General features: G+C 45.0%; 1 protein-coding gene across 2 annotated transcripts in view; it reads left to right on the top strand.

The window, feature by feature from the left end:
* Positions 1 to 10,360: 10,360 nt before the first annotated feature.
* IQCA1 (IQ motif containing with AAA domain 1) overlaps positions 10,361 to 26,277 on the top strand; it is a 160,385-nt gene continuing 144,468 nt past the window's right edge. For both annotated transcript variants that reach the window (XM_054043911.1, XM_054043912.1), the window contains exon 1: positions 10,361 to 10,710. In XM_054043911.1, coding sequence (XP_053899886.1) covers positions 10,700 to 10,710 — 11 coding nt within the window. In that variant the 5' untranslated portion in view covers positions 10,361 to 10,699. The remainder of the gene's footprint in view (positions 10,711 to 26,277) is intronic.

Here is a 26,277-nt window from a genome sequence, read left to right on the forward strand (position 1 = left end):
GTTTGCTTTGTGTCCCAGAGCAGATAAGTATAGCGACTGTAAAAATGGAGCTTTGAAAGGGGATATCCGCATGCCTGCAGCCAAGTTCAAAACAATGACCAGAGTGGCCACTTGACTTCAGGGGATCATGGAACGTTTCCGGAGGCCAATCACAGCGCAGTAATGCAACACGGTGTCCACACTGACACCCCGGTGCTCCAGCCGGGGCGCAGCAAGCTCTATGCTTCTCGTAGAGGTGGATTACCAGGAGCACTCCAACCGCGGGATCTGGGCACTCTAAGTGCCTTGCCAGTGTGGACACTCAGGAGTTAGGGCTGATTTAATGCGCTCTAACTTGCAAGTGTAGCCAAGGCCTGAGCAACACAGTAATACCAGCCTAGCCCCCAGTATAGACAGTGCTATGTCGACGGGAGGGCTTCTCCCATTGACATAGCTACCGCCTCTCAAGGAGGTGGAGTACTTACGCCAATGGGAGAAGCTCTCCTGTCAGTGTAGCGTCTTCATTAAGCAATGCAGCTGTGCCATTGCAGCGCTCTAAGTGTGGACAAGCCCTAGGGCAGGTCTACACTTAATAAGCTGCAGCTGCACCACTGTAGCACTACTACGCCGACAGGACAGCTTCTCCCATTGGCACAGTTAGTTCATTTCTGCAAGAGCCGATAGCAGTGTTCATGGGAGAAGCCTGTCTACCCCGGGGGGTTAGACCGGTATAACTGCAGCGCTCAGGGGGGTGGATTTTTCACAATCCATAGTTATGCCAATGTAAGTTTATAGTGTAGACTGGCCCTAGACTCCTTCCCACTGGAAGAGATGCAGCACAGAATCTCACCCAGTGTCAGTAGTCAGAAAGAGAACCCCCACATTGTTTCAGAACCCCCCAGTTCTACCCACTAGGCAGCACTGACTCCAGTAATTGGCACTGTAGTCAAGTAATAATAAGTAAAACATTAATTCTTGCTGAAGCTAGTTAGACTACAGTTAATTCACCATTGCAATTTATGCTGTGAGGGCTTACCCTAAAACAAGCTGGACTCTGTCTGCACCAAACACGGAGGATGGCATATCTCTCCAGAGTTCCCAGCAGCCTAGTAAGGACTATGGATTTTTCACACCGCTCTTCATCCCATTCATGACGCTTCTCAACTTCCCCACGGTGAAGCATTCATGCTGAGTACAATGGGAGCTGCACCCATGTGTCCAAGAATAGAATTAGGTTATTTGTGTCCAAAGCCTCTCAGGGCATTTGAACAGCTCCAAAGAATGGCAGACCATGCTACCCACGGAGCTCCCAAATCTGGATCTCACCTAAGATAGCTCACAGCATGCAGCCTTCAACCTAGCAAAATCTACTTCCTATTGGCAGTACTGCTTTTGTAAGGCTGTTTCTAATACTATGCTACTGTGAAATATATTGGACCAGTGCAAGTGGAGACAATGGAGTTACACTAGGCAGAATTTAGCTCATTGAATCTTGTTTCAATTAACTTTCACAAATCCCAACCCAATGTAAATAACTTTGCTTCCTACAGCTGCTCACAGAAGAGAGTCATTGTCCTTTCTCACCTGCTTTCTCCACCTTTAACCACGCCGAGCCCCACCGAAAAGTGAGAGTGATATTTGCAAACATGATTCCAGAAAATAATTAATGCGATTTAGTAACTCAAAGAGAGCAGGACTTCAAAACAGTTATTCCAAGGAGCAAGATTTAGTTGGTGTTGGTCCTGTTTTGAGCAGGGGATTGGACTAGATCAGTGGTTCTCAAACTTTTGTACTCGTGACCCCTTTCACATAGCAAGCCTCTGAGTATGACCCCCTCTCCCCCCCATAAATTAAAAACATTTAATATATTTTACACCACTATAAATGCTGGAGGCAAAGCGGGGTTTGGGGTGGAGGCTGACACAAACCCCCATGTAATAACCTCATGACCCCCTGTGGGGTCCCGACCCCCAGTTTGAGAACCCCTAGACTAGATGACCTCCTGAGGTCTCTTCCAACTCTAATATTCTATGATTCTAAGATTACAAGAGATGTGATGTCTGTTGAAATTTCAAATGATATTTTAGCTGATAATAAATTAAATTATAAATATCTAAGGAGCTGAAATGGCGTTCTGGTTCTATCGCTTACCGGAAGTGCACTCTGGGACTTCTTTCTTTAGGACTGAAGCACTGTGCATATGCACACACACCTCTCTTTTCTTCTCTCACTGTTTACGGTTACTGCAAGAGCTGATATCGTTCTAGCTCAAGAAATGTAATGTAAAAATTTACTTTATTGGAAATTTACGGCATTTGTGATTGAAAAGCGTGAAAATAGAATCAAAAACACTTGCTAGGATTGTGGTTCTGGGTCAGATTTTGCCACATTTACTCAAGTTGAGTAGTACTCCACTCCATGAGGAGCCCCACTGAAATTAACATGGTTACTTGAGGAGTAAGGTAACACTCAAATAAGAGTCAGAGTGGCAGGATCTGGCCCACTGTATTCATAATTAGCATGAACATGAAAAAGAAAAGGATACAATACTGCTGTCTGGTGACTCTATTTAGAGTGAAGAGATGGATATAGTTAATATTCATATTAAAAGGATTGAAACATGACAGATTCTGAAAGTGCTATTTCATGGATTGTATAAAATAAATCTTTTGCACTGCTCCTATTGAGCTAACACGATTTAGTTTCTAATTTTCTGATATTTCTTTTCCACTATAATATAGAAGTGACCTTTATCCTCCTAATTGATTAAACCCCGACACTATGCTTGTGTTGATTTATTACGAATATGCTGGCTCAAGCCAAATGTTAAAACCAAACAGTTTTCTAAAACCTCTGCTAACAAATTACTTGGATAATAGCCAGAAGCCTGGAATCAATCCCTATTTCTATGTCTTTCTCACCAAAAACATCTGGTATGTGTTAATTACAATCTATTGACTGTAAGATTTAGGACGGCAGAGATCTTTCGGAGCAGTGTCCTAGAAGATTAAATAAATGAATGCTGATAAGCAATAGTCAATACTGAATAAAAATCAATAGACGTTTCACTACCCGCTGTTCCTAATGATAGGGAACAGAGAGTATATATACTATGAACTACATCTTTTAGATGCTTTAATTTTATTGAGCAAATTATTTCATAAGCCATCATTTGGGGGTTTCATTTTTAACAAAAAAGTAGTAGAGTGTGGCATGGTATTTAATATCTGGCTGAGATTTAAAACTCACACTCCTTATGAAGTATGACATTTTATACTTGAAACCACAGGAACAGTTTCCCACATTTAAGTGCAGAGGAAAATTCTTCAAATTAAATTTGAACTTTATACCTTTTAACTCTCATCCAATCCTCCTCCTCCATGTACTGTGCCTGGGTCTGATGAACATGCTGGTACTGTATCAAAGCCAAATAGACCTGGCTACTGTCAAATCCCCTTCACTTAGCCTTGAACTAAGCATCAATCCTACTGTAGATCACGGTAGTTCATGTTAGCCAGCAGCCACTCCCTCTCATGGACAACTAGCTTGAGGACTAAATAAACTGGTCACTACAGCTTATTTGGCAGCATTGTTGCATCTGGATTCAGGGAAATAGGCACACTAGAACCTGAACTCAAATCCAGCTGATGCTGCTTGGACTCTAGTCCTCCAATGAACACCTGCCCAGAACTCATCCACTGACCTCAGAAGGGACCCACATAAGTGTGGGGGGGGTCTGTCTGCATGGAGCTTATTGCCGGATGGAGGCCATAGGGATAAACTGCACTGCTATAGGTTCTGACATTCTAATGGGCTGTTACATGGAAGTCCCTCTGTTGATTGCCCAGAATGAGAAATCTTTGGCACTTTCTGAAAAGTCTAGGGAATAACCCTTGTGTTCTGCGCAATGCACCCTCCTGTCCAGTGCTGTTCTTTACGATGCTGAATGCAATGTGGCTGTTCTGTTTGGCCACTGTACAAGGGACGATTCTGCCACCTTTGCTCATACTGCCTAGTAATTTACTCCATGAGTTGGCCTGTTGATTTCAGTGGGGATACCTGCTAAGGTATTACACAGCATGAGTAAGGGTAGAAGAATCAGCAGGGGCGGCTCCAGACACCAGTGCACCTGTGAGGGTGGCAGTCAGGGAGCCTTCAGCGGCATGCCTGTGGGAGGTCCGCCGGTCCTGCAGCTTCGGCGGTGGGTACGCCGAATCCGCGGGACTGGCGGACATCCCGCAGGCATGCCGCCGAATCCGCATTACCAGCTGGACCTCCTGCAGGCGCGCCACCAAAAGCCACCTGATTGTATTTTGCCGCCCCAAGCACGGCAAAATACATAGAGCCGCCCCTGAGAATCAGGCCCTAAATGATTACTTTGGGCTAGATTCTGACTTGGACTGGGCCTAAGCTAGGGGGGAAAGACACTTCTTCACCTCTCTATGTGGGCTGCCCAATCTTAGGTCCAGGCACACACGGGTAAGGCTGCTTACTTCCCTTGGGTGAGGTAAGGCAGTACTAATTTTCCCAGATAGGGAACCAAGGCACAGAGACTCAGGCCCAGATCCTTAAAGGTACTTTGGTGTTGCTCTGCTCAGCATTGCAATGCCTAAGTCCTAGGCGGCCTGCTGCCCAGGGGAACTTTCAGCCCCAAGCTAGGCACCCAAGCTCCCATACAATGAATGGAGAGTTCAACGCCTAAGGGAAGAATTTTCAGAAGCCAGCCAGCTGACCTGGCGCACTTGGCCAGGGACGGATGCCTCCCTCTGCTCAGGATCCTCAGGTATGAATTCTCTCCTGGAGTGAGGCACCTAAGCCAGATCAGCCACTTAAGTAATCCATGCCCTAGCAGCCAAGCCCGCTCTCCCTGTCTCCTGCTCTCATTCAATACTTCTTCCATGCTCACCCTACATGTCCCGGTGCCCCTAGCTGCCTTTTGTCTGGGTGCTCTGCTGCCCCTCCATCGATTGGTGGCCTACCCCTGGCCCTGCTGCTGCAGTGGCTGGCAGGTAACAGGTGTTGGGCATGTTCTGGGCATGCCTACAGGATCAAGCTGCCCTGGTGAGCTAGGCGATCCTCTTCCTAGTTTGAGAATCTCAGTTTGGGGTCACTTGACATTAGGCCCCGAGCAGCTCATTAGCGGTGGTGTGGCATCAGTACTTAGGTGCCTTTGCAAATACCAATGGCTGTAAACCTAGGCACCTATGGGATTTAGGTGCCTACATACACCATTAAGGCACCATTTTCAATGTCCCTGCTTAGCTGCCTTTAAGGATCTGGGCCAAATGTGATGCCAAAGCTCTCACAGGAGGTCTGTGGCAGAGCAAGGAATTGAACCCTCCAGGTCTCCTAAGTGCCAAGCTAGCATCCTAACGGCTGGACAAGCCTTCCTTGCTAGGGGTTAGCGGGGGAGGGGAGAAAAAGGTCTCAGAGGCACAATGCCTTCTGGGGCGATACAATTTAAAAATCTCCCCTTACTCAGGACTGGACCTAAAGGCACAACCCAGCCTTTTGTAAAATGCTTTGAAATCTGAACTGCAATGGCATAATTATTTCTGAAATATTCCATGCTTTACCTTCAGCCCCTCCAAACACCCTCCCCCCAGTCCCCGGCTCCCTTTTTAGGACAGGTGCACTAAGCTGATTGCCAAAAGTTTGAATTTGGAGGAACAAGCACCTCCATTTTCAAAAGCAATCTCCTTGTAAGATCACCAGTAACCTATTAAACTTGCAACAAAGACCAATGTGAAAATGGTGGCAAGTAGTTTCCTAGCCAGCCAAATTTTTAAACTTCTTTTTACAAGAAGCTAACAGGTGACAGACACCCATAAGCAATATTTTCTGTAAAAGCTACCCTTGCATTTAAGTCTTGTACATTAATAGACTATTTTCTTTTGTAATACAGAATGGTGAAGAGGAGGAGGAGATCACTGCTGGAGTTCTGCAAAATATATGATTTTTGTTTGGCAGAACTTACTAGTGTATTTGTTCTGTGGTAGTATGTAGCATTTCCAGGCCCCCTTATGTTAGACTTTACATACATGGGCCCTGATCCTGAAGAGACTTACCCTCACGCTTAACTTTACACATTATGAGTAGCCTGACTTCAAATAAAGTTAGGCATGTGCACAAATCTTTGCAGGAACGAGACCACAGAATGCAAGTTATCCCCTCTACCAAAGAGCTTACAATCTAAATAGCCATAACCGACAAAGGGCAGGGGAAAGGGACATACAAGCAGAGTGAAGAGTGTGATGATTTTCAGGGGTCCTGTGAGCTCCATGAGTTTTTTCTTTAGATTGGTTGAGGGATTTGGGTTCTTTTTAAGACTAATTTTGGAGTATGTTTTGTTTATATTAAGTGTATATCAGAGACATAGTAGGTGAGAGGATAGAGATCGGGCCGGATGAGAAGGAAAGAAGGAGGAGAGAAAAATGGAGTGTGACATGGAGGGAAATTGGATTGAGCCTGAATTGAAGAGACTGTGAAGGAAGGGGCAGAAGGGAGCTGGAGCCATCAGCCAATCAGCAGTGGGAAAAGAACATGGAGAGTAAAAACTGTAGAGAGCAGTTTGATGAGATCATCAATGTCCAGAATGACGCATAACAATTTGCGCAGTTCCACTTCTCTCTCAAATCTTGCTTTATTCTCTAATTTTCAGAGTGAAAACATGTAGAAACCCAAACTTCCCTGGTTTTAGTGCAATAGCCATCTTTGCTGGGAAAATGGGCCATTTGTCACTCAAACACTTGCCTGTTTGTGTTTATAACCAGACTCATTTGCATGGGAAAAATCTGATTTTCTTTTCAAAGAGCGTGACACTGAAGCACAATTTTCCACTCAAATGTTTCCATTTTCAGTTTCACAGCAAAATGTAAAAGAAAAAACAAACTCTTAGCTCTGACAGAGACTTCCTATGCGACCTTGGACATGTCACTTAATTTCTTTGGGTATGTCTACACTGCAGCTGGGAGCGAGCTTCCCAGCCCAGGTATACAGACCTGTTTCACTCTAACACACTAACAATAGCATTGTGGGCATTGCTGCACTGACAGAGGCTTGGGTAAACCACCCAGGTTGAAGCCCACCCCTCCCCTGGGTCTGAGCTCAGGTGGTGAGGCTGAGGTGCTACCGGTGCTACAAAATCCACACTGCTATTTTCAGCACACTAATGCAAGTCTGTTTACCTAGGCTGGGAGGCTGGCTCCCAAATGCAATGTAGTCAGACATACCTCTTGTGCCTCGGTTTCACATCTGTAAAATGGGGCTAAAAATACTTCCTTTCTCCTGCCCTTTGTCCTGTCTATTTAGGAGGTAAACTCCTCAAAGCAGGGACTGTCTCCTGAATATGTACAGCCCTTAGTACAATGAGACCCACACCTCTGTAGGGGCTTCTAGGCACTAACGTAATACAAATCATTAATAAAGGACCATAGAGCTTAATCACCTACTAAGACTTTTTTCCCTCCTTCTCCATCTTAAACATGTCTGCCATTCATTAGGTGGGATTGGAAGAGTAGTGCATGTCCCTGGAAGGAAACATTTTCTGAATAATGAAACATATACAGATCTCACGTGAAACATGGCCTTTTTCAGTCCATCTTGTATCTAGTGATCTGGTCACCTTTCTTTTAATGTATTTCAGAGGACTCCCACTTTCTAGCCTCTCACATGCATGCTTGAGTCAGTTAGCTATCAGTATTTTAAATAACAGTTTCCTTGAGACAGTTAGGGTTTAGAAAGAAAAATACGAGGGTAGGTTTTTTAGAAGGATTTTGAATTTTTGATATATGTTTTAGTTGCTCATTAAACAAGTAAAGGTCATTCCTTTTCTCTTGGATGTTTGGGATCTGGGAAGAGGGATGGTAGATCTTCTGTGCCCTACGAAAAAAATGTATATTGCTTAGGAATTAAGGCGAAATCAGCCCTTAAACCTACATATTTTTATGGAAGATGTAGAACTGAGACTGTATGAGTAATGCTCCTAACTCCGAAATTATTTTAGCAAAAAGAGACTGCTGTCAAAAAGGTTACATTAATGGACAGAAGATATACTGCAAGAATTCTAACAGTGTTCCACTAGAGCTCTGAAGAATGACTAGCAGCAAAGAAAATTATGAGCTAGATTTGGTCTGAAGTTGGTTGCTGCTTTTGAGACTCTGTTGCAGAAGGATGAGGATCAGAACATCTGAGGGTCTGATCCAGCTTCTGATGGACTGTTTTAACAGAGCTGCTCTGGAATTAACTGGTGTAATTACAAGCCTTATCTGGCAATAAGATGTAAATAACCTCCAACCCATTATCGCCAACCCCAACTGTTCGAAGTCATTAGTCAAGCCCCCAAAAATCACAAGATTGACCGAAGAAGTGGGCTGTAGTCCACGAAAGCTTATGCTCTAATAAATTTGTTAGTCTCTAAGGTGCCACAAGTACTCCTGTTCTTCTTTTTGCGGATACAGACTAACACGGCTGTTACTCTGAAGATTGACACTGGAATCCTCTGATTTGGAAAAATAATACATTTGGGTGGGTGCCCAAACCTTATATTTGTGCTTTCATTCTTTTTTTCTCTTTTAAGAGAGGTCTGGAAATCTATTTTTTCCAGAATGATGTGGTTCTAACCCTGCTTTAGTATTGGAAACAATGTTTCTGTTCTTTTAATGTACTTTCCCTTTCTGCATCCCTGTCATGTCCTTAATTGCTGATTGAGATGCCTAAAAAATGCAGCTAAAATGAGTGAGTCTCAGTATAAAATGATGGAGACTTGACAGGTAGGTATAGCATTTTTGGAATTAAAGGAAGGAAAATGTCTCAACACTCTAACCAGACTTCCTAGCCACTCTGAAATGAATCCATTATGAGTATAGTTAAGTAGGAATGATACTGGAAAAAAAAAATATGAAAACGCCTTTTGTTTTATATTGGAAAAAAGTTTCTACTTTCTGTGTAAGAAGTGAACAGAAAACCACCAAAGACATTAGTCTTGATATTTGTATTGGCACTGATGCAGGAAAAATTAGACACAAACAAAATAACCTTGAAATAACCTTTCTTCCCTGGACTGCTATATTTTAGACATTGCGCTAGTCCCATGGTTTTAGAAAGTTGCTCTGCCCAGTATATATACATGGGCACATACCATACACACCTACCAGCCATGTCGCACACATACGCTCCCCAATACACACAGAATGCCCACAGGGCATTTCATTCCCCCCGCACCCGGGCCCCACACACTTCTTACAAAAACTCCCCCCAACTCTCACTCACTCCTCACACATAGCTCCCATGTCTCACACAGAAACACCCCCACGCTTTTCCTTTCTCATACACCCCACTTTGCTCTCTCTCTCACACACACACACATAAATTTCACTGCCCATGACCACACTCCCTTCCCTTCCACGCCTCATCCCCATCTCTCTCCACACACATCCCCACACATGCACCCCCCGCTGCCTGCCCCAGCGGCAGAGCTCCAGCTAGCCAGAGAGTATGGCTATGGTGCAAAGCCCACCTGAATGTATATGAACTGCAGCCCAGCTCCTCCCTCCGAGCTATGCACAGACTGCTTCCCTCCCCCAGCCATGGAGTGAAGGCTGGGATGGTTCAAGGGAAAACAAAGGACAGCCACATTGCTGGGCTGAGGGGTAGCAAAATAGGGCCCTGCAGCCTCCAGCTCTACCAGCCCTAGCAGACACATGAGTCTGCAGTAGGGTTGCCAACACTCCCGTACTACAGGGGATGTCCCTTATTTAAATAAGAAATTGCCTGTCCCATACTAAGTCAGTGTGAGACACCTTTTACCCTGTATTTCAACATACTAGAACTATGATCATTATACAAAGCCAGCTTCATTATTACCTGACCTTCCAATGATCTAAAGTTTGTAAAAATTAGACAATGTAGTAATGCAGAATCAGTCCCACAATTTACTGAACCAATGGAATTGTAGCGCAGAGGGTCCCAAACTATGGGGCAAGCGCAATAAGGTTATGGGGGGGCACAAAAGGCTGGAGTCAGGAGGGGACTCTGTCCAGCAGGGGAAGTGGACAGGACTCTATGCAGGTGATCAACTGCAGCATGGTTAGCACCCCCCATCCCCTGTGGTACTGGGCACCCCACCCCTGGTCCCCATGGGCCCAGTTACTCCGCCCCCAGAGGCGTGCTAAGAAAACAGTCCCGTATTTTCGAAATACAATGTTGGCAAAACCTCGTCTGCACCACAAAGGCAAACACAGGCACAGGCGGCAGCAGCAGGCCCATTGGCTTCCATAGCAACGGTGGGGGGGGACGCTGGGAGGCTTGGCGTCCAGTTGCTAAGGGAAGGAGGGGAGGCTGACAACCACTGTAACTAGGTGTGCTGGGCACAACAAGCAGCCTCCAGCAGTCCTAGGCCAAGCCAGTCTGACCTGCAAGGAGTGAAACAAAAGCCACCGTTGCTGGTGTGATGATAGGCATCAGCAGCAGTCTCAGGCTGGTCCCATAGTGCGGGGTCAGACGGCCCCAAGAAGGGGCCCAAAATCATGGTGCTTTGGGGCCTCCCAAGTGACTTCTGATCAGGACCACCAGAGAGAGGTTGTAGCACCAGCTTTTCTATTTTTTATTAAGGGGCAGGCAACCCCTTCCACCCCCACTCACCCTCCTCCGGCAATAAACACAGCTGCGGTATTTTGGATGGGAAAGCAGCGAGGTGAAGACAAGAGGAAAAGCCAAAAGCATGTCTCACACGTAAGTAAACATCTCACCTGGTGGTTTGGAGAGCTTTCAGGGGATGGTTTGTTTGAAAGGCAGGACTGGAAAGAACCAGGCTCAGAAAGTTTAGTGCTGTGGGAAACCCTGGGTGGGGAAGGGGTGGCTGTGCGTGTGTGTCTGTGTGTGTGTCTATGTGTGTGTGTGTAAATTCACCCAGTGGAAAAAACCTAGATGTCCTGTTTGTGTGTGTTTGTGTGAATTAACCCATTTGAAAAACCTGGATGTAGAGTGAGAGAGAGATTGTGTGTGTGTGTGTGTGTGTGTGTGTGTGTGTGTGTGTGTGTGTGTGTAAAAATTAACCCAGTTGCAGAGAGAGAGGGAGAGAGTATAAATTAACACAATTGCATTTCCTGCTGTGCAAGGATCCAGGAAGATGTTTCCATCCTTGCTCTATGGTTACTTTGCAGTATTGCCAGTAGAAGGAGCTAAGAGGGACATTGCCACAGTTTTTGTAACGGAATGCTGTTGACTTGCAAATCATATTTATGTCTTATTTTTTTTTAACATATCATTGTTAAAAGTAACACCAAAATTTACCTGAGAGGAATTAGAGAGAAAAACTTTCCCCTCCAGTTTGTTTACTTTGTTCACTTTGTGTATAGTCAGTTTCACTGTTTATCTTCTATAATTAGTCACTTTCCCTTCCTGTTTGTGTTGGTTATCAACCAGCAAGAGAGAAGAGAAAATCATATAAAAAATATAAACAACAAAAGAAAAATTGAAATGGACTAGATTTTAAGCCGAAAATATTATTTTGTATTGTTTTGTAAAAGCACTCCCGGCAATGAATTAAATATTGCTGGCTGAATTTTCAAGAGTGACTAGTGATTTCAGATGCCTCCGTTTTTAGGTGCCCAACTTTAAGGGGCCTGATTTACAGGATGTGCCTACACTTCAAGCGGGGGGGTTGATTGCCGGCTCAAGGAGACATATTTGCGCTAGCTCCACTGGAACTAGCATGCTAATAATAGCATATCCATGACAGCATAAGCAGCAGGAGGGGTTAGCCACCATAGTATGTATTCAACATCTGTTACAGGCACACCCTCAGGGCAACTAGCCCCTCCTGCCCGTGTTGCCATGGCTACATTCTATTTTTAGTACTCTAGCTCTCACTAAGAGTATCCAAACTTCAAGTTTTAAAATAATGAACAGGCATAGTAAGAACTGGTTTGAACCCTTTTAGGAAGTAATCTCAGGGCTGCCCAGAGGATTCAGAGGACCTGGGGACTTTGGCAGCAGGGGTCCTTCTGCTCCGGGTCTTCGGGGCACTTCGGCTGTGGGTCCCAGAGCGAGTGAAGGACCCGCCGCTGAACTACTGCCGAAGACCCGGAGTGGAAGAAGCTCCGGGTCTTCGCTATGGGTGTTTTCAGGGGCCCCCATGAGAGTTTTCAGGGGCCCCCACGAGAGTTTTCAGGGGCCCCCATGAGAGTTTTTGGTGGGTCTTCGGCAGCACTGAAGGACCTGCTGCCGAAGACCCACCAAAAACTCTCATGGGGGCCCCTGAAAACTCTCGTGGGGACCCCTGCAGTGCCCGGGGCAAATTGCCCCACTTGCCCCCCCCCTCTCCCCCCGGGCGGCCCTGAGTAATCTTAAGACTCATCTTCACTGCAGTTAATTCGAGTTATAACACAAACGTTGCCCCTAACACAAGTCCCATCAATGCACAGAAACCAGTAAACTAAGGAGAGGGGGTGCTTTAAACTCAAGTCGACTTGCCTGTTAGAGGGTCTAAGCTACAGCTCAAGTTAATATAACTCATCAGTTACCAACACAATCTTTCTATGCTGCTAATTTAATTACTCTTTGCAACTGGAGTTTTATTTTGTAGAGTGGCTTCTCTCACTCAAGTTAGGCTAACTCGGGAGAAGTTAACTCAAGTGTATATATTTTGAGTTAACTCTGCAATGAAGAAATAGCCTCAAACACAATTCTTTATTGACCATCATTGAGCTTAAATCAGGGTAGGGCAAGGTGTTACAAGGTTTCCTACACAACAGTGTTAATCGGTTCTTCCAAAGCGATACACAGTCCAGCTACCACAAGGTAAGAGCTTGTACAAGTTAAGAAAAATTCCAAACCAAGAAGTGAAGTTGGTGAGATAATCCAGCTACATGGACCTATGGTTAGTTGGCCCAGTCTGTGTGATCACCCCATTCAGAGATACATAGGTGTGTGTAGCATGGGGGTGATGGCAGTGTTCAATATAATTGCTCACAAGTAAACATCTGAATAATCTGCCATCTGTACACATCTGAATTAAGTGAGTGCAATGCACGTTCAGTCCAAGTAACCCACAGGTGTGTGTAGTTAGATGATTGCATGTCATATGTTTAACATTTTCAAGAATGGTTGCAGTTGGAATACTCTATAAAGGGTGTGGTGTGTTGTATTCACTTAGTGCTGCTTCGGAAATGTTCAGCATAGCATACTTTCTAAACAATTCTAACGGCTAACATTTGCATACAGATATACTTTTGTTCCACGCACAACAGGAGCTTTTCACAGATGTGTTTGCACTGCCTATTTTCCTGCTGAGTGTTCTTCTACCTTTACCAGTTCCTCACCTTTTATGTGGCTTGTAAGAGCTTGAGCAGTAACTTCTCAGCTTGCCCAAGCCTCACAAAGTCAGGTCTACTGACAGCAGAGCCTGGGCAGTGCCTATGAATAGCACTAACTTTTTGTTTTTTTTATGGCATCTGCTATGAAAAGAACATAGTGAAGATCTTTTAAATATCATCATGATTCAACACAATCCAATTGTCATAACTGAGAATGCTGGCTTGAAATAAAGTAGATAATTGAACTCTGAAGTTAAGACCATTTTTAGTCTCTCCCTTCCAGTTCTCACAAAGCAACTAAAAGAAACCAACAGTTTATTTTACATTCCATCCAAAAAATTACATTAAAAGAACATTGTTCAAGGTTGCAAAATCAAAGTTCAAAAATGAGGAAATACTAGACTTAAGAATGTCTTTGCAACCTTGATTTGCCCCCCCCCCTCCTTGTGTGTATGCATTATAATACAGTCTTTAATACGTGATCATATACATTTTTTGTTAGGGTAGCAAATTATTTTTCTTGGTGTAGGAAGTTACTGTGAAAGTGAATCAGATTAATTGATACATTACTCAAACTACTTTGACTATCCAAGTATCTTTATTTTCTGTTTAGCTCTAAAGTCGTTACATTGGCAACACAGTAAACTTCAGATTGTCTGGTTTAATGCAGACAGTAGGCTGTATTAAAGAGGGTTTCTTAAGGTGTTTGTATTTTACGAACGGGAATAACAGTGCATGCCTTTTTTTCTTCGCAATGACAGCTGATATTTTATTTGAGACATAAACATACATTTATAATAAGATTTGGTGGCAGAGGTTTTACTTTTTCAGTTCAGTATTTGCGCAAAAGCTAGACGATGTATTCATATTAGATGTTGATGATGAAATGCTTTCCATTCCAACAGCAGCTAACGAGGATGTTAAACAGCAACTAAAGCTAGCCATTTTTAAATCAGTTGCATCAAAGATAGGGTTACCATACGTCCTCTTTTTCCCGGACATGTCCGGCTTTTCAGCACTCAAACCCCCGTCCGGGGGGAATTGCCAAAAAGCCAAACATGTCCGGGAAAATGGCGGCTCTGCTCCTCCCCTGACTCTTCGGCTCTGTTTAAGAGCTGAGCTGCCCGAGCGCTATGGGCTTCAGGCAGCCCCCTTGCCTCCGGACCCCAGCCACTGGCCGGGCACTTCCCCTCCCGGGCTCCGGCGGCTCAGGGTCCGGAGGCACGGGGGCTGCCCGAAGCCGGTAGCGCTGGGACAGCTCAGCTCTTAAACAGAGCCGAAGAGTTAGGGGAGGAGCAGAGCCTCTGGCCGCTGCGGCTCTGCTCCTCCCCGACTCTTTTGCTCTGTTTAAGAGCCGAGCGCTACGGGCTTCAGGCAGCCCCCATACCTCCGGACCCTGCGCCGCCGGAGCCCGGGAGGGGAAGTGCCCGGCTGGGGGCGCAAGGTCCGGAGGCAAGGGGGCTGCCCGAAGCCCGAGCGCTACCGGCTTCACAGTTTGCCGGGCAACCTCCAGACCCTGCGCCCCCGGCTGGGCGCTTCCCCTCCCGGGCTCCAGCTGTGCTGGGGAAGCGCCGGCTGGGGGCGCAGGGTCTGGTGGCTGCCCGGCAAACCGTGAAGCCGGTAGCGCACGGGCAGCCCTTTCTGCGTGGGTGGGAGTGGGAGGGAGGAGGGGGCGGAGTTAGGGCGGGGAAGGGGCGGGGTCGGGGTGGGGCTAGGGGTGGGGAAATGGGCGGGGCCAGGGCCCGTGGAGGGTCCTCTTTTTTTATTTGTTAGATATGGTAACCCTAATCAAAGAGTTTTTTAAAAGTTGGCTGGGGAGCTCTCTGGACCATTAATGTTGATTTTCAATAAGTCATGAGACATTGGGGAAGTCCTAGAGAATGGAAGAAAGTGTTGTGCCAATATTTAAAAGGATAAATGGGGGAGATTTTGGTAATGATAAGCACAGGGCTGGCTCCAGGCACCAGATTCTCAAGCAGATGCTTGGGGCGGCCGCTCCGGAGAGGGGCGGCAGGTCCAGGTATTTGGCGGCAATTCGGCGGACGATCCCTCACTCTGCCTGGGAGTGAAGGACCTCCCGCCGAATTGCCGCCGCAGATCGCGATCGCGGCTTTTTTTAGATTGCGATCGTGGCTTTTTTGTTTTGTTTTGTTTTGTTTTGGCTGCTTGGGGCGGCCAAAAGCCTGGAGCCGGCCCTGGATAAGTACCTCAGCCTGATATCAGTCTCAGGCAAAATAACAAAATGGCTGATATGGGACTCAGATTCATAGGTTCCAAGGCCAGAAGGGTCCACTGTGATCATCCAGCCTGACCTCCTGTTTAGCGCAGGCCAGAGAATGTCCCCAAAATAATTCCTTTTGAATTGGAGCAAATCTTTTAGAAAAACATCTAGTCTTGACTATAAAAGTTGTTAGTGATGGAGACTCCCCCATGACCCTTGATAACTTGTTCCAATGGTTAATTACACACAATGGTAAAAAATTACACCCTTATTTCCAATCCGAATTTGTCAGCTTTAACTTCCAGCCCATTATCAAATATTTGCTCCCAGTGTAGATAGTTGTAGACTGTAATTGTTACCCCTTAACCTTTTCTTTGTTAAGCTAAATAAATAGATTGAGCTCTTTGAGTCTCTATAAGGCTGTTTTCTAATCCTTTAGTCAGTCCCATGACTGCTCTGAACAAATCAATATGAATTTATGGAAAACAGACCTTTTCAGGCTTTTTATCTTTTTTTGATGGGATTACGAGTTTGGTTGATAAAGGTAATAGTGTTGATGTAATATACTTAGATGTCTGTAAGGCATTTGACTTCACAACATTTTGATTAAGAAACAGAAAAAACACAAAATCAATATGGTACATATTAAATTAATTCAAAACTGGCTAACTGGTAGGCCTCAAAATATCACTGTAAATGGAGAAACATCACTGAGCGGGTACATTTCTAGTGGGGTCCTATAGGAATCGGTTCTTGGCCCTAATAGGGTTGCCAGGTGTCTGGTTTTTGACTGGAACACCCGGTTGAAAAGGGACTCTGGGGGCTCCAGTCAGCACCACTGACTGAGCTGTTAGAAGTCCAGTTGGCATGGGGCTGGCAGGCTCCCTACCTGGCTCTGCGCAGCTCCCCAGAAACAGTGACATATCCCTCGGCTCCTAGGCGGAGGGATGGCCAGGGAGCCAACGCACACTGCCCCTGCCCCAAGCGCCAGTTCTGCAGCTCCCACTGGCCGGGAACCACAGCCAATGGGAGCTGCAGGGCTGGCACCTGCGGGCAGAGGCAACATGCAGAGCTGCCTGTCTGCCCCTATGCCCAGGAGCCAAGAGACATGTCACCACTTCCAGAGAGCCACCCAAAGTAAGCACCATCCAAAGCCCACACCCAGCACCCCTTCCTGTATCCCAACCCTCTGCCCCAGCTCACAACCCCCTCCCGCACCCAAACTCCCTCCTGGAGCCCGCATCCCAAGCCCCCTCCTGCGCCCCAACACCCCTGCCTCAGCTCGGAACCCCCTCCCGCACTCTGAACCCCTCAGCCCCAGCCCAAAGCCCCCTCTCACATCCCAAACCCCTCATCCTCAGCCCCACCCCGGAGCCCACACCCCCAACCTAGAGCCCATACCCCCTCCCACACCCCAACCCCCTGTCTCAGCCCAGAGGCTCCTCCCATACTCCAAACCCCTCAGCCCCACCCCCCAGCCTGGAGCCCCCTCCTTCACCCCAAACCCCTCGTCCCTAGCCCTACCCCAGAGCCTGCATCCCCAGCCCCCTCCCACACCCTGAACCCCTCATCCCTGGCTCTACCCCAGAGCCTGCACCCCCAGTTGGAGCCCTCACCCCTTCCTGCAACCCAACGCCCAGCCCGGAGCACACTCCCACACCCTGAACCCCTCATTTCTGGCCCTAACCTGGACCCCGCACTCTCAGCTGCAGCCTTCACCCCCTCCCACATCCCAACTCTCTGCCCCAGCTCAGTGAAAATGAGTGAGTGAGTGACAGTGGGAGGGGGAATGGAGTGGACGAGGGCAGGGCCTCAGAGAAGGAGTGTTAGGGGGTGGGGCAAGAGTGTTCGGTTTTGTGCGATTAGAAAGTTAGCAGTCCTAGGCCCAAAACTATTTAAAACTTTTTTGTAAATGACCTGGAAGAAAAATATAAAATCGTCACTGATAAGGTTTATAGATGACACAAATATTGGGGGGGTGGTAAATAATGAAGAGGTATGGTCATGACACAGAGTGATCTGGATCACGTGATAAGTTAGGCACAACCAAACAATATGCATTTTAATACGTCCAAATTTAAAGTCATACATCTAGAAAAAAAAGAATGTAGGCCATACTCCAGGGGGACTCTACCTTGGGAAGCAGTGACTGTGAAAAGGAGTTTGGGGTCATGGTGGATAATCAGCTGAACATGAGCTCCCAGTGCCACTCTGTCTACAAGCTTAATGTGATCCTTGGATGTATAAACAGAGAAATATCAAATAGGAGAATGGAGGTTATGTTACTTGTATTTGACACTGGTGTGACCACTACTGGAATACTGTGTCCAATTCTGGTGTCCACAACTGAAAAAGGATGTTGATAAACTGGAGAGGGTTCAAAGAAGAGCCATGAGAATGATTAAAAAACTGGAAAACATGCCTTATAGTGATAGACCCAAGGAGCTCAATCTTAGCTTAACAAAGCGAAGGTTAAGGGGTGACGTGGTCACAGGCTATAAATACTGACACAGGCAACAGAAATTTGATAGGGCTTTTCTTTCTTGCAGACAAAGGTTTAAACAAGATGTCTGGAAACTGAAGCCAGACAAATTCAGACTGGAAATAAAGTGCACATTTTTAACAGTGAGTGAAATTAACCATTGGAACAATTTATCCAGGGTTGTGATGGATTCACCATCACTGGACATTCAAGACTGCAGGTTTTTCTGAAAGATATGCTCTAGTCCAAACAGGAATTAATTCAGGGAAGTCCTACGACCTGTGTTATACAGGAGGTCAGAGTAGATGATCACAGTGGTCCCCTCTGGCTTTATAATCTATGACTAACAAATTAGCTGATGGCATCAGGAAGTTTCAAGCTATCAAGGGTGCTTATTCTACTAAAAAGCTTAGTCTGATCTGATAATAGTAGCTTTAGATTGTCTTACGTTTTCATAATGCTTATTTCTTTGTGCTTAATTTTTGTGGTTGCCACATGTAACCTAGGAGAATATGCTTGTTAAGACAAGAGTAAATGAGGAACTGAGATCTCTTGAATTAGTGTGATGACACTGTAGCTGCTAAAGAAGCATTTTGGCTGACTGAAGGATTAGATTGTTTTATAAACACACATGAAGATATTCCTTGAGCACTTGTAGCAAATGACTTTTTAGTCAAGCATATTTCTTTCAAGAGGGATCAAGTATACTTATCAGATAAAATATTTTCATTTTGGAGTTCATTCTATTATCATGGAAACAATTTTATTGCCAACCTTCATGTATTCAAAGACTGTCCTGTATAATTATTTGACCTATAGAACTTGGAACAGTTTGTAGGATCTGTTTAGGAGAGGGTCACTGGATTAAGGGCCACGGTCTTCTGCTTTGAAAGAAAAAAATAAACATTGGCGGGGGGGAAGTTTACAACTACAGCTATACTAGAAAACAGGCCATATTCTCATCAGTGTGAAAGGGGTTAGAGTTGTATAGGAGTCTACATACATGAACCCTAAGCATTAATAGGGAATGTTGGCCCCTTGCAGACTTTGGGACATCTGAGCAGAGTGCCTGTCCTGTATCTGCAGTCCGCCCCTCCCCTCCCCAGCAATGGTAGTGCAGCCAGCAGTATGGCTGAACACTACTTCCCCCTCCAAGGAGGAAGAAGCTGTGTGGAGGGAGTTAATGCTGTAATAAATCTCATTACCGTGCCCAGAACAGTGCAGTGTAAATTAAGGCACTTTGGAGCTGGAGCATACAGTGGAGAACAGCTGCTCCCTAGTTCTGGACCCTTTCTGGCTAGCCATATCCCGTTCATCCACTCAATACGCATAAGGCAATACAGGATCTTTGATGTGGAGTAGCTACTGGTGGTGATGTGATGGGGATGCAGTACTACTGTCATACTGCAGAGCTGTCTTTACACACTTCTCCAGCCACAGACAACATAGGAATATTCTTCTGATTTTCCCAGGGAAATCATGCATTTGCTTCCCTCCCTGTCTCAAAGCAGAGGGCATCATATTGCCCTCAGGCTGGATAAGCTGCAATGGTTAGATAAAAGGCTGCTCCTTAGAGCATGGTAAAGTAAAATTCAGCATATGGTAATCTCTTCCCCACTTAAATTACTCAAATTTCTATTCCTGAAGTTGTATTAAAATTCACCGACACAATACCCTTCTTTGACCAAAGAAGTATCTTTTCAGCAGCCTGGTGAGTTTGGGCAAGAGCAGGTGCTTGAAAGCTACTGAGGTGCAGTGTTACAGCTGGTGTTTAGTGAAGCAGGCTTCCTTGTCTTTGCTGTGGTTTCACATTACGTTTGTGCCACACAAACTTTTATCCTATGTTCACTCTGCTCTACTACTGAAGAATGAAATCAGAGAAGGTAGACGTGCAAGTCTGTTCCTGCTAACAATGCCAGTGTGCTGTATTTACTTTTTCCCGTGACTAGAGTCTGTCGAGCTTTATCCTCCTTTATTTTGCGCCTTTGCTACTGAATCTATCGAAAATCATTGGCTGGCCTGGAAATAGTTAAGGCAATTCATGTCGTTCCACTGTCTGCTCCCTCATCCTGGAATAGCTTGGGAAGAATTTTAAAACCAAGCCTAATTTTAGGGATAGTGAGTAAGTTTGACCCAAAATTTTGTCCAAAGCTGGAATTGAAAAGTTTTGAACAGAACGTTTTTGGAAGTCAGCTCACCTTTCATTCTCATGGGCCTCAGGAACTACTACTTCTTTCTGAGATCAAAAGCCAAAATATCCCAAGAAAGAGATTGGTGTCATAGATTATAGGACTGGAAGGGACCTCGAGAGGTCATCGAGTCCAGTCCCCTGCCCGCATGGCAGGACCAAATACAGTCTAGACCATCCCTGATAGACATTTATCTAACCTACTCTTAAATATATCCAGAGAAGGAGATTCCACAACCTCCCTAGGCAATTTGTTCCAGTGTTTAACCACCCTGACAGTTAGGAACTTTTTCCTAATGTCCAACCTAGACCTCCCTTGCTGCAGTTTAAACCCATTGTTTCTGGTTCTATCCTTAGAGGCTAAGGTGAACAAGTTCTCTCCCTCCTCCTTATGACACCCTTTTAGATACCTGAAAACTGCTATCATGTCCCCTCTCAGTCTTCTCTTTTCCAAACTAAACAAACCCAATTCTTTCAGCCTTCCTTCATAGGTCATGTTCTCAAGACCTTTAATCATTCTTGTTGCTCTTCTTTGGACCCTTTCCAATTTCTCCACATCTTTTTTAAAATGCGGCGCCCAGAACTGGACACAATACTCCAGCTGAGGCCTAACCAGAGCAGAGTAGAGCGGAAGAATGACTTCTCGTGTCTTGATCACAACACACCTGTTAATACATCCCAGAATCATGTTTGCTTTTTTTGCAACAGCATCACACTGTTGACTCATATTTAGCTTGTGGTCCACTATAACCCCTAGATCCCTTTCTGCCATACTCCTTCCTAGACAGTCTTTTCCCATTCTGTATGTGTGAAATTGATTTTTCCTTCCTAAGTGGAGCACTTTACAAAGACAAATGCAAAGTGCTCCACTTAGGAAGGAAAAATCAATTTCACACATACAGAATGGGAAAAGACTGTCTCGGAAGGAGTACGGCAGAAAGGGATCTAGGGGTTATAGTGGACCACAAGCTAAATATGAGTCAACAGTGTGATGCTGTTGCAAAAAAAGCAAACATGATTCTGGGATGTATTAACAGGTGTGTTGTGAGCAAGACACGAGAAGTCATTCTTCCGCTCTACTCTGCTCTGGTTAGGCCTCAGCTGGAGTATTGTGTCCTTAAGGTATCTCCAGCCCATTCAGTACTTGTGTGTATGAGGGGGCTTTTCTTCCTTTACTCTGATGTAGAAGCCTGCCAATGGGGAGCCACGCTTCTGCCTGTGTATCCCAATCAGCAGAAGACCACTGCACAGAGTGTGAGTTGCACCCTAACAGCTCGGCTGTTGCAGTTTGCACTCCTCTGTGTCAGCCAAAATATCTGCTGTGACTTCTGCTGGAGCATAGCTCCTCTGTCCTCATCATCCCCACAGAGTGAGTTGCAGCTTCCAGTAAATCAGTATCAGGGGGTAGCCGTGTTAGTCTGTAGCCACAAAAAAAACAAGGAGTCCGGTGGCACCTTAAAGACTAACAGATTTATTTGGGCATAAGCAAATCAGCATGGCCCAAAGTATTTTGATCTCCCTCTGCTGGCTCTGCAGCAGAAGTTAAGTAATTGTTGCTGGTTCACAAAAATTAGTTAACGTAAGTCACTAAGGCCCCAGTCCTGCAAATAGTCAATGGAACAACTCCCAGGCTTAATGTTAATTCTGTAAACACTTCAGCATGAATGGGGAATTGGTGCAACAAAAATAACCAGATTAATTTCAGCTTTGTTGAAAACAGCATGTAAGTTAGTTTTTCCAAATTGAAAAAAGAAATGTCAGGCAGAAATGTATTGTCAGGCTTCAGAGGATACAGGAATATTAAATAAGTGTAAAATAAATTGCCAGTGTTTTAAACAATTACTGTCAGTTTGACCCCAAAAATGTATCTTTAAGCCTCACTTTTAAATGAGTAGGTCATATTTTATTCTGAATAATAAAAGTGAAGTTCTACGTAGAAGGTGCCATAGTATGGCACAAAGGTTGGATGATTAATAAAGTATTCTTGATTGACTACTAGTATCTGTACTTTGTTTACTCTCTCCGGGAGCATAGAGAGTTGAAGGGACACATTGATCAGAAAGGTAGAACGTTCTTTTACTCCAAAGCCATAAGAACTGCCAGAATGCACTTTAGGGCCTTTGGAATTAAAGGAGTGTATATGTTTTTCTCATCCCATTACTCAGCGTTGCTTATTTTCCCCTGTAACGTTCCATGCCTTTCAGCTGCTATGGCAATTAGCAGTACTGCTTATACTTTGTGTGTGTGTGTGTGTACATATATATACACAGTGCACAGCAGGTTAACTTTAAGAACCTGGTCTCTTGCCCTCCCCTGAACTTCATCCTCTAATGTTGGAAATATGAAAATTACACTCAGTTGCGTTAGTTCCCACACACACACTTAACATAGAGTAGGTTAGACCTACAAAGACTCATCCTTCCTGCATCTCCTCATCTCTTGAATCACACTTTCAAAATTTGAATGCAGTCATTTACACTCTTTATAGTTAACGGCAATTACTACTACTTCTGCCGCTGATTCCTACAACTACTGAGTAAGCATGTTGGATGACCCAGGAACAATTATAGACCTCCATTTTGAAAACACTCATGCACATTGTGACGTTCTATACACCTCGGAGGAGCGTGCTGTAACCTCCATATTCCTCATTTTCATATAATCCTGATCTTACGTATAAAGCATGCCTTGTAAGGTAACAGGGGAAAGGTTATGATCTGCTAAAAGTCATTTCTCTATCCATATATGTATATCATTAATGCATATAAAGTTGTGAGACTTGTGTAGAATGGTTGTCACTAAAACATGCTGTAAGTTGGGGGAAATCAGCCGGATATTAGCTCCTCAGAAGCAGCAGCAAGGAAAGTAACCAACGCCCGGGTGGGATGTCAAACAACCCATCAACAGCCATTGTCCAGCAAGGGAGCTACAATGCAATGACTCACCTGCATGTGGCCACACCAGGGGACTTGCTCAACCTTGCTTGGAGAGACTCCGTAATGCTCATCTGACTCTGGGGGGGTGGGAGGGGGTGCAAGCAGAGCCAAGGGGGAGGAAAGGACATCATAAAAGGAAGAGACGTTTGCAATGCTCTTCCTCTCTCTTCCACCTACATATACAGACACCACCACACCAAGTGACTAAAGCACTGATCAAAGGGGAGAGCCTGGCTAAAAAGCAACCAGCCAGCCTGTGGTGAGAAGCATCTAAGTTTGTAAGGGCACTGAAAGTGTTAAAATCAGCTTAGAATGTGTTTTGCTTTTATTTCATTTGACCAAATCTGACGTGTTATGTTTTGACTTATAATCACTTAAAATCTATCTTTATAGTTAATAAATCTGTTTGTTTATTCTACCCGAAGCAGTGCATTTGAAGTGTGTCAGAGGCTCCCTTTGGGATAACAAGCCTGATGCATATCAATTTCTTTGTTAAACTGATGAACTCATATAAGCTTGCAGTGTCCAGCAGGTATAACTGGACACTGCAAGAGGGAGGTTCTTAGGGTTGTGTCTGGGACCGGAGATATTGGCTAGTGTCATTCCTTTGCAAGTAGCTGGAAGCAGCTTACATGCCAGAGGCTGTGTGTGAACAGCCCAGGAGTGGGGGTTCTCACAGCAGAGCAGGGTAAGGCTGGCTCCCAGAGTCAAGGATTGGAGTCACCTAGCAGATCACTGGTCCAGATAACACCAGCGGAGAACATCACACACATATTTAATTTTACTACCATGCGTAGCCTTATTGAATTCAATGGGACTACCTGTGATAGTAACATTAAGCATGTGCATGAGTATTAGCAGGAACAGGGTCAAAATTATGATCTTCACCCTAATGGGTTAAATCCACTTCTGATGTAACTTCACACACTAGTACTGACCATTGCGTAATAACGAAGGAAAGGGAGCCAGTCTTCATGATGTCTTGATGACAGTTCCTAGTGTACATCACAACTAGCAGAGACTTTCCTTTAAGATTAGAAGAAAAGTCAGCAGTCAGGATTTTGTTTCACTCTTTCCTTGGTGGCCAGAAGCCATTTTTGCCCACAGGTCCCTCTTTCTCTAGAAGACAGGGTGTGGTGCCCTTTCAAGCTTGTGGGAAGAAAACTGTAGCAAATGGGGAAAATGAAAAGTGAGTGAAGGGCCCTATGTTGCCTGGTTAGTAAGGTGGGAGGGCTGAAGGGCCTCACTCCCCTCCTATGGTCCCTGGGCTGGGGCCAGGCACTCCCCTCAGCACAGAGATTGCTCCCTCTAGCACACAGGGAGCATTAGCCACTCTGACAGAGGAGCAGAGACTGTAGAAACTAACGGAGACTGCAGTGGGCATGCTCCATTTGTGCCCCTAGGCACTCAGGAGGAGACTGTGCCTCTCAGGAGCACAATTGTTCCTGGCGTTGCCCTTGTGGTGCAGCAGCACAGTCAGGGCCACACATTCAGGCACCTTTGAGCCCTAAGGTTACTGCCCCTATGGACCAGCATGGCCTTAATCACTGAATATTTACGTGAGAATTTGCACCGCTATGATCAGATCTGGCAACATCTGGCTGTGTGTTTACTTGTTTGTTTTATCAAACTAATATAGGATTTGAGACACTTAAAACGCACTTCCTCCATCACTGCCTGAACAAATAGTGCCCATTCTGGTTATGGGTCAGCTGCTTCCCTATCTTAAGCAGTAGGGGCCAGATCCTCAAATGGTGTATGCTGACTTACACCATGTGAGGATCTGCCCCTGGTTGTTTTGATGTCATTCTTTTCCCGCCTTTTTCTTTTCCTGAATGTTTTGTACTTTATTTCCTCTCCCCCCCTTTCCTGTCCTTTATTTAGATTAAATGTTAATGCTGGAAAAACAGACAAATGTCATGATCTCCACAGACATGAAACCGATCCATAACAACATGCTTGCAGTAATTTGTCATTATCTTACACGTATCTGATACTATTTTGCCTTATGTTAACATGCTTTAATTTAAAAAAAAACTTATTCAAAAATATAAAAACAAACTGTGAATATTAGCTGGTGCAATGGGAGAACACTTGGCATTCTCCCCAGACTGGGGAGAGAGAAAGAGGTTATTGTAAAATGAAGTGGACAGTTGTATGGGCAGTTTTGGTTGCACTGTTGCCTATTGTCAGCTCTGAAACAACTTGCATTTGAAATGTTCTAGCCTGAGGATACCCACTGTTCATAAATCAAGCCTGTAGTTGGGGTACAGCCTATAGGGCCAGACATCCTCAAAGATTTATAACCTCCCCACTGCAAAATTGTTTCTAGATACACACAGCTAGGAAAGTACAATAGCGTATTGTGTTCTTCTGTGCTGGCGTACCCCATGAGTCTCATTGGTTTCCGTTCATCTGAGTCCCCAATTCTAAGAACATGTACAAAACCCCCATTGATCAATTGGCTGAGCTGTCAGGGCACAGCTAATGATGTTCTTGCTTGTGCCAATCTTTCATACCCCAGTGGTTTTATTTTGTTTATCTCTTGCACCTGGGTTAATTGCTGCAATCTACTGAGTCAGTTGGTGCAATGGGATATAAATGAAGTAGGAAGAAAGGGGGAAAAGATCTGGGTGGGCTCTTAATACATTAAGAAGAGCAGGGCCAGCTGCGTCCTGCTGAAGCTGAAAAGTATAGTATACACTTTAAAAAAATGAAAGCATTTAAATTCAATAGCAGGCTCGGATTGGTCATATTTTTGCTGAGCATTCTAGTCAATCAGAACATCCCCATCGATATCCTGAAGAAATAAACAAATGCAGAGAGCTCAAGCCACTATGTCCAAGATGAGAAACCTTACTGCAGTATTATCCTGTCATCTCCATAGCCTCATTACAATTGCAGGTATATCATTCAGTATTATAAAATGCATAGGCATGAGGGAACAATATGATTGGCTTACGAAGATTCCAACCCATACACTTATGGATGACAATCACGCTGGTTGCAGCTGCTTGGCCTCTTCATCACAACAGAAAATTAATATGCAACTGCATTCTCAGTCCCAATCAGACCAGCAAGATAACTGGTACAAAATAGCTCTACAAAATGTAACAGACATAATTCAATTGAATGTGTTAATAATCCTTCTGCCA

This window comes from Malaclemys terrapin, chromosome 11, assembly GCF_027887155.1.
Source record: "Malaclemys terrapin pileata isolate rMalTer1 chromosome 11, rMalTer1.hap1, whole genome shotgun sequence".
Classification (NCBI taxonomy): Eukaryota; Metazoa; Chordata; order Testudines; family Emydidae; genus Malaclemys; species Malaclemys terrapin.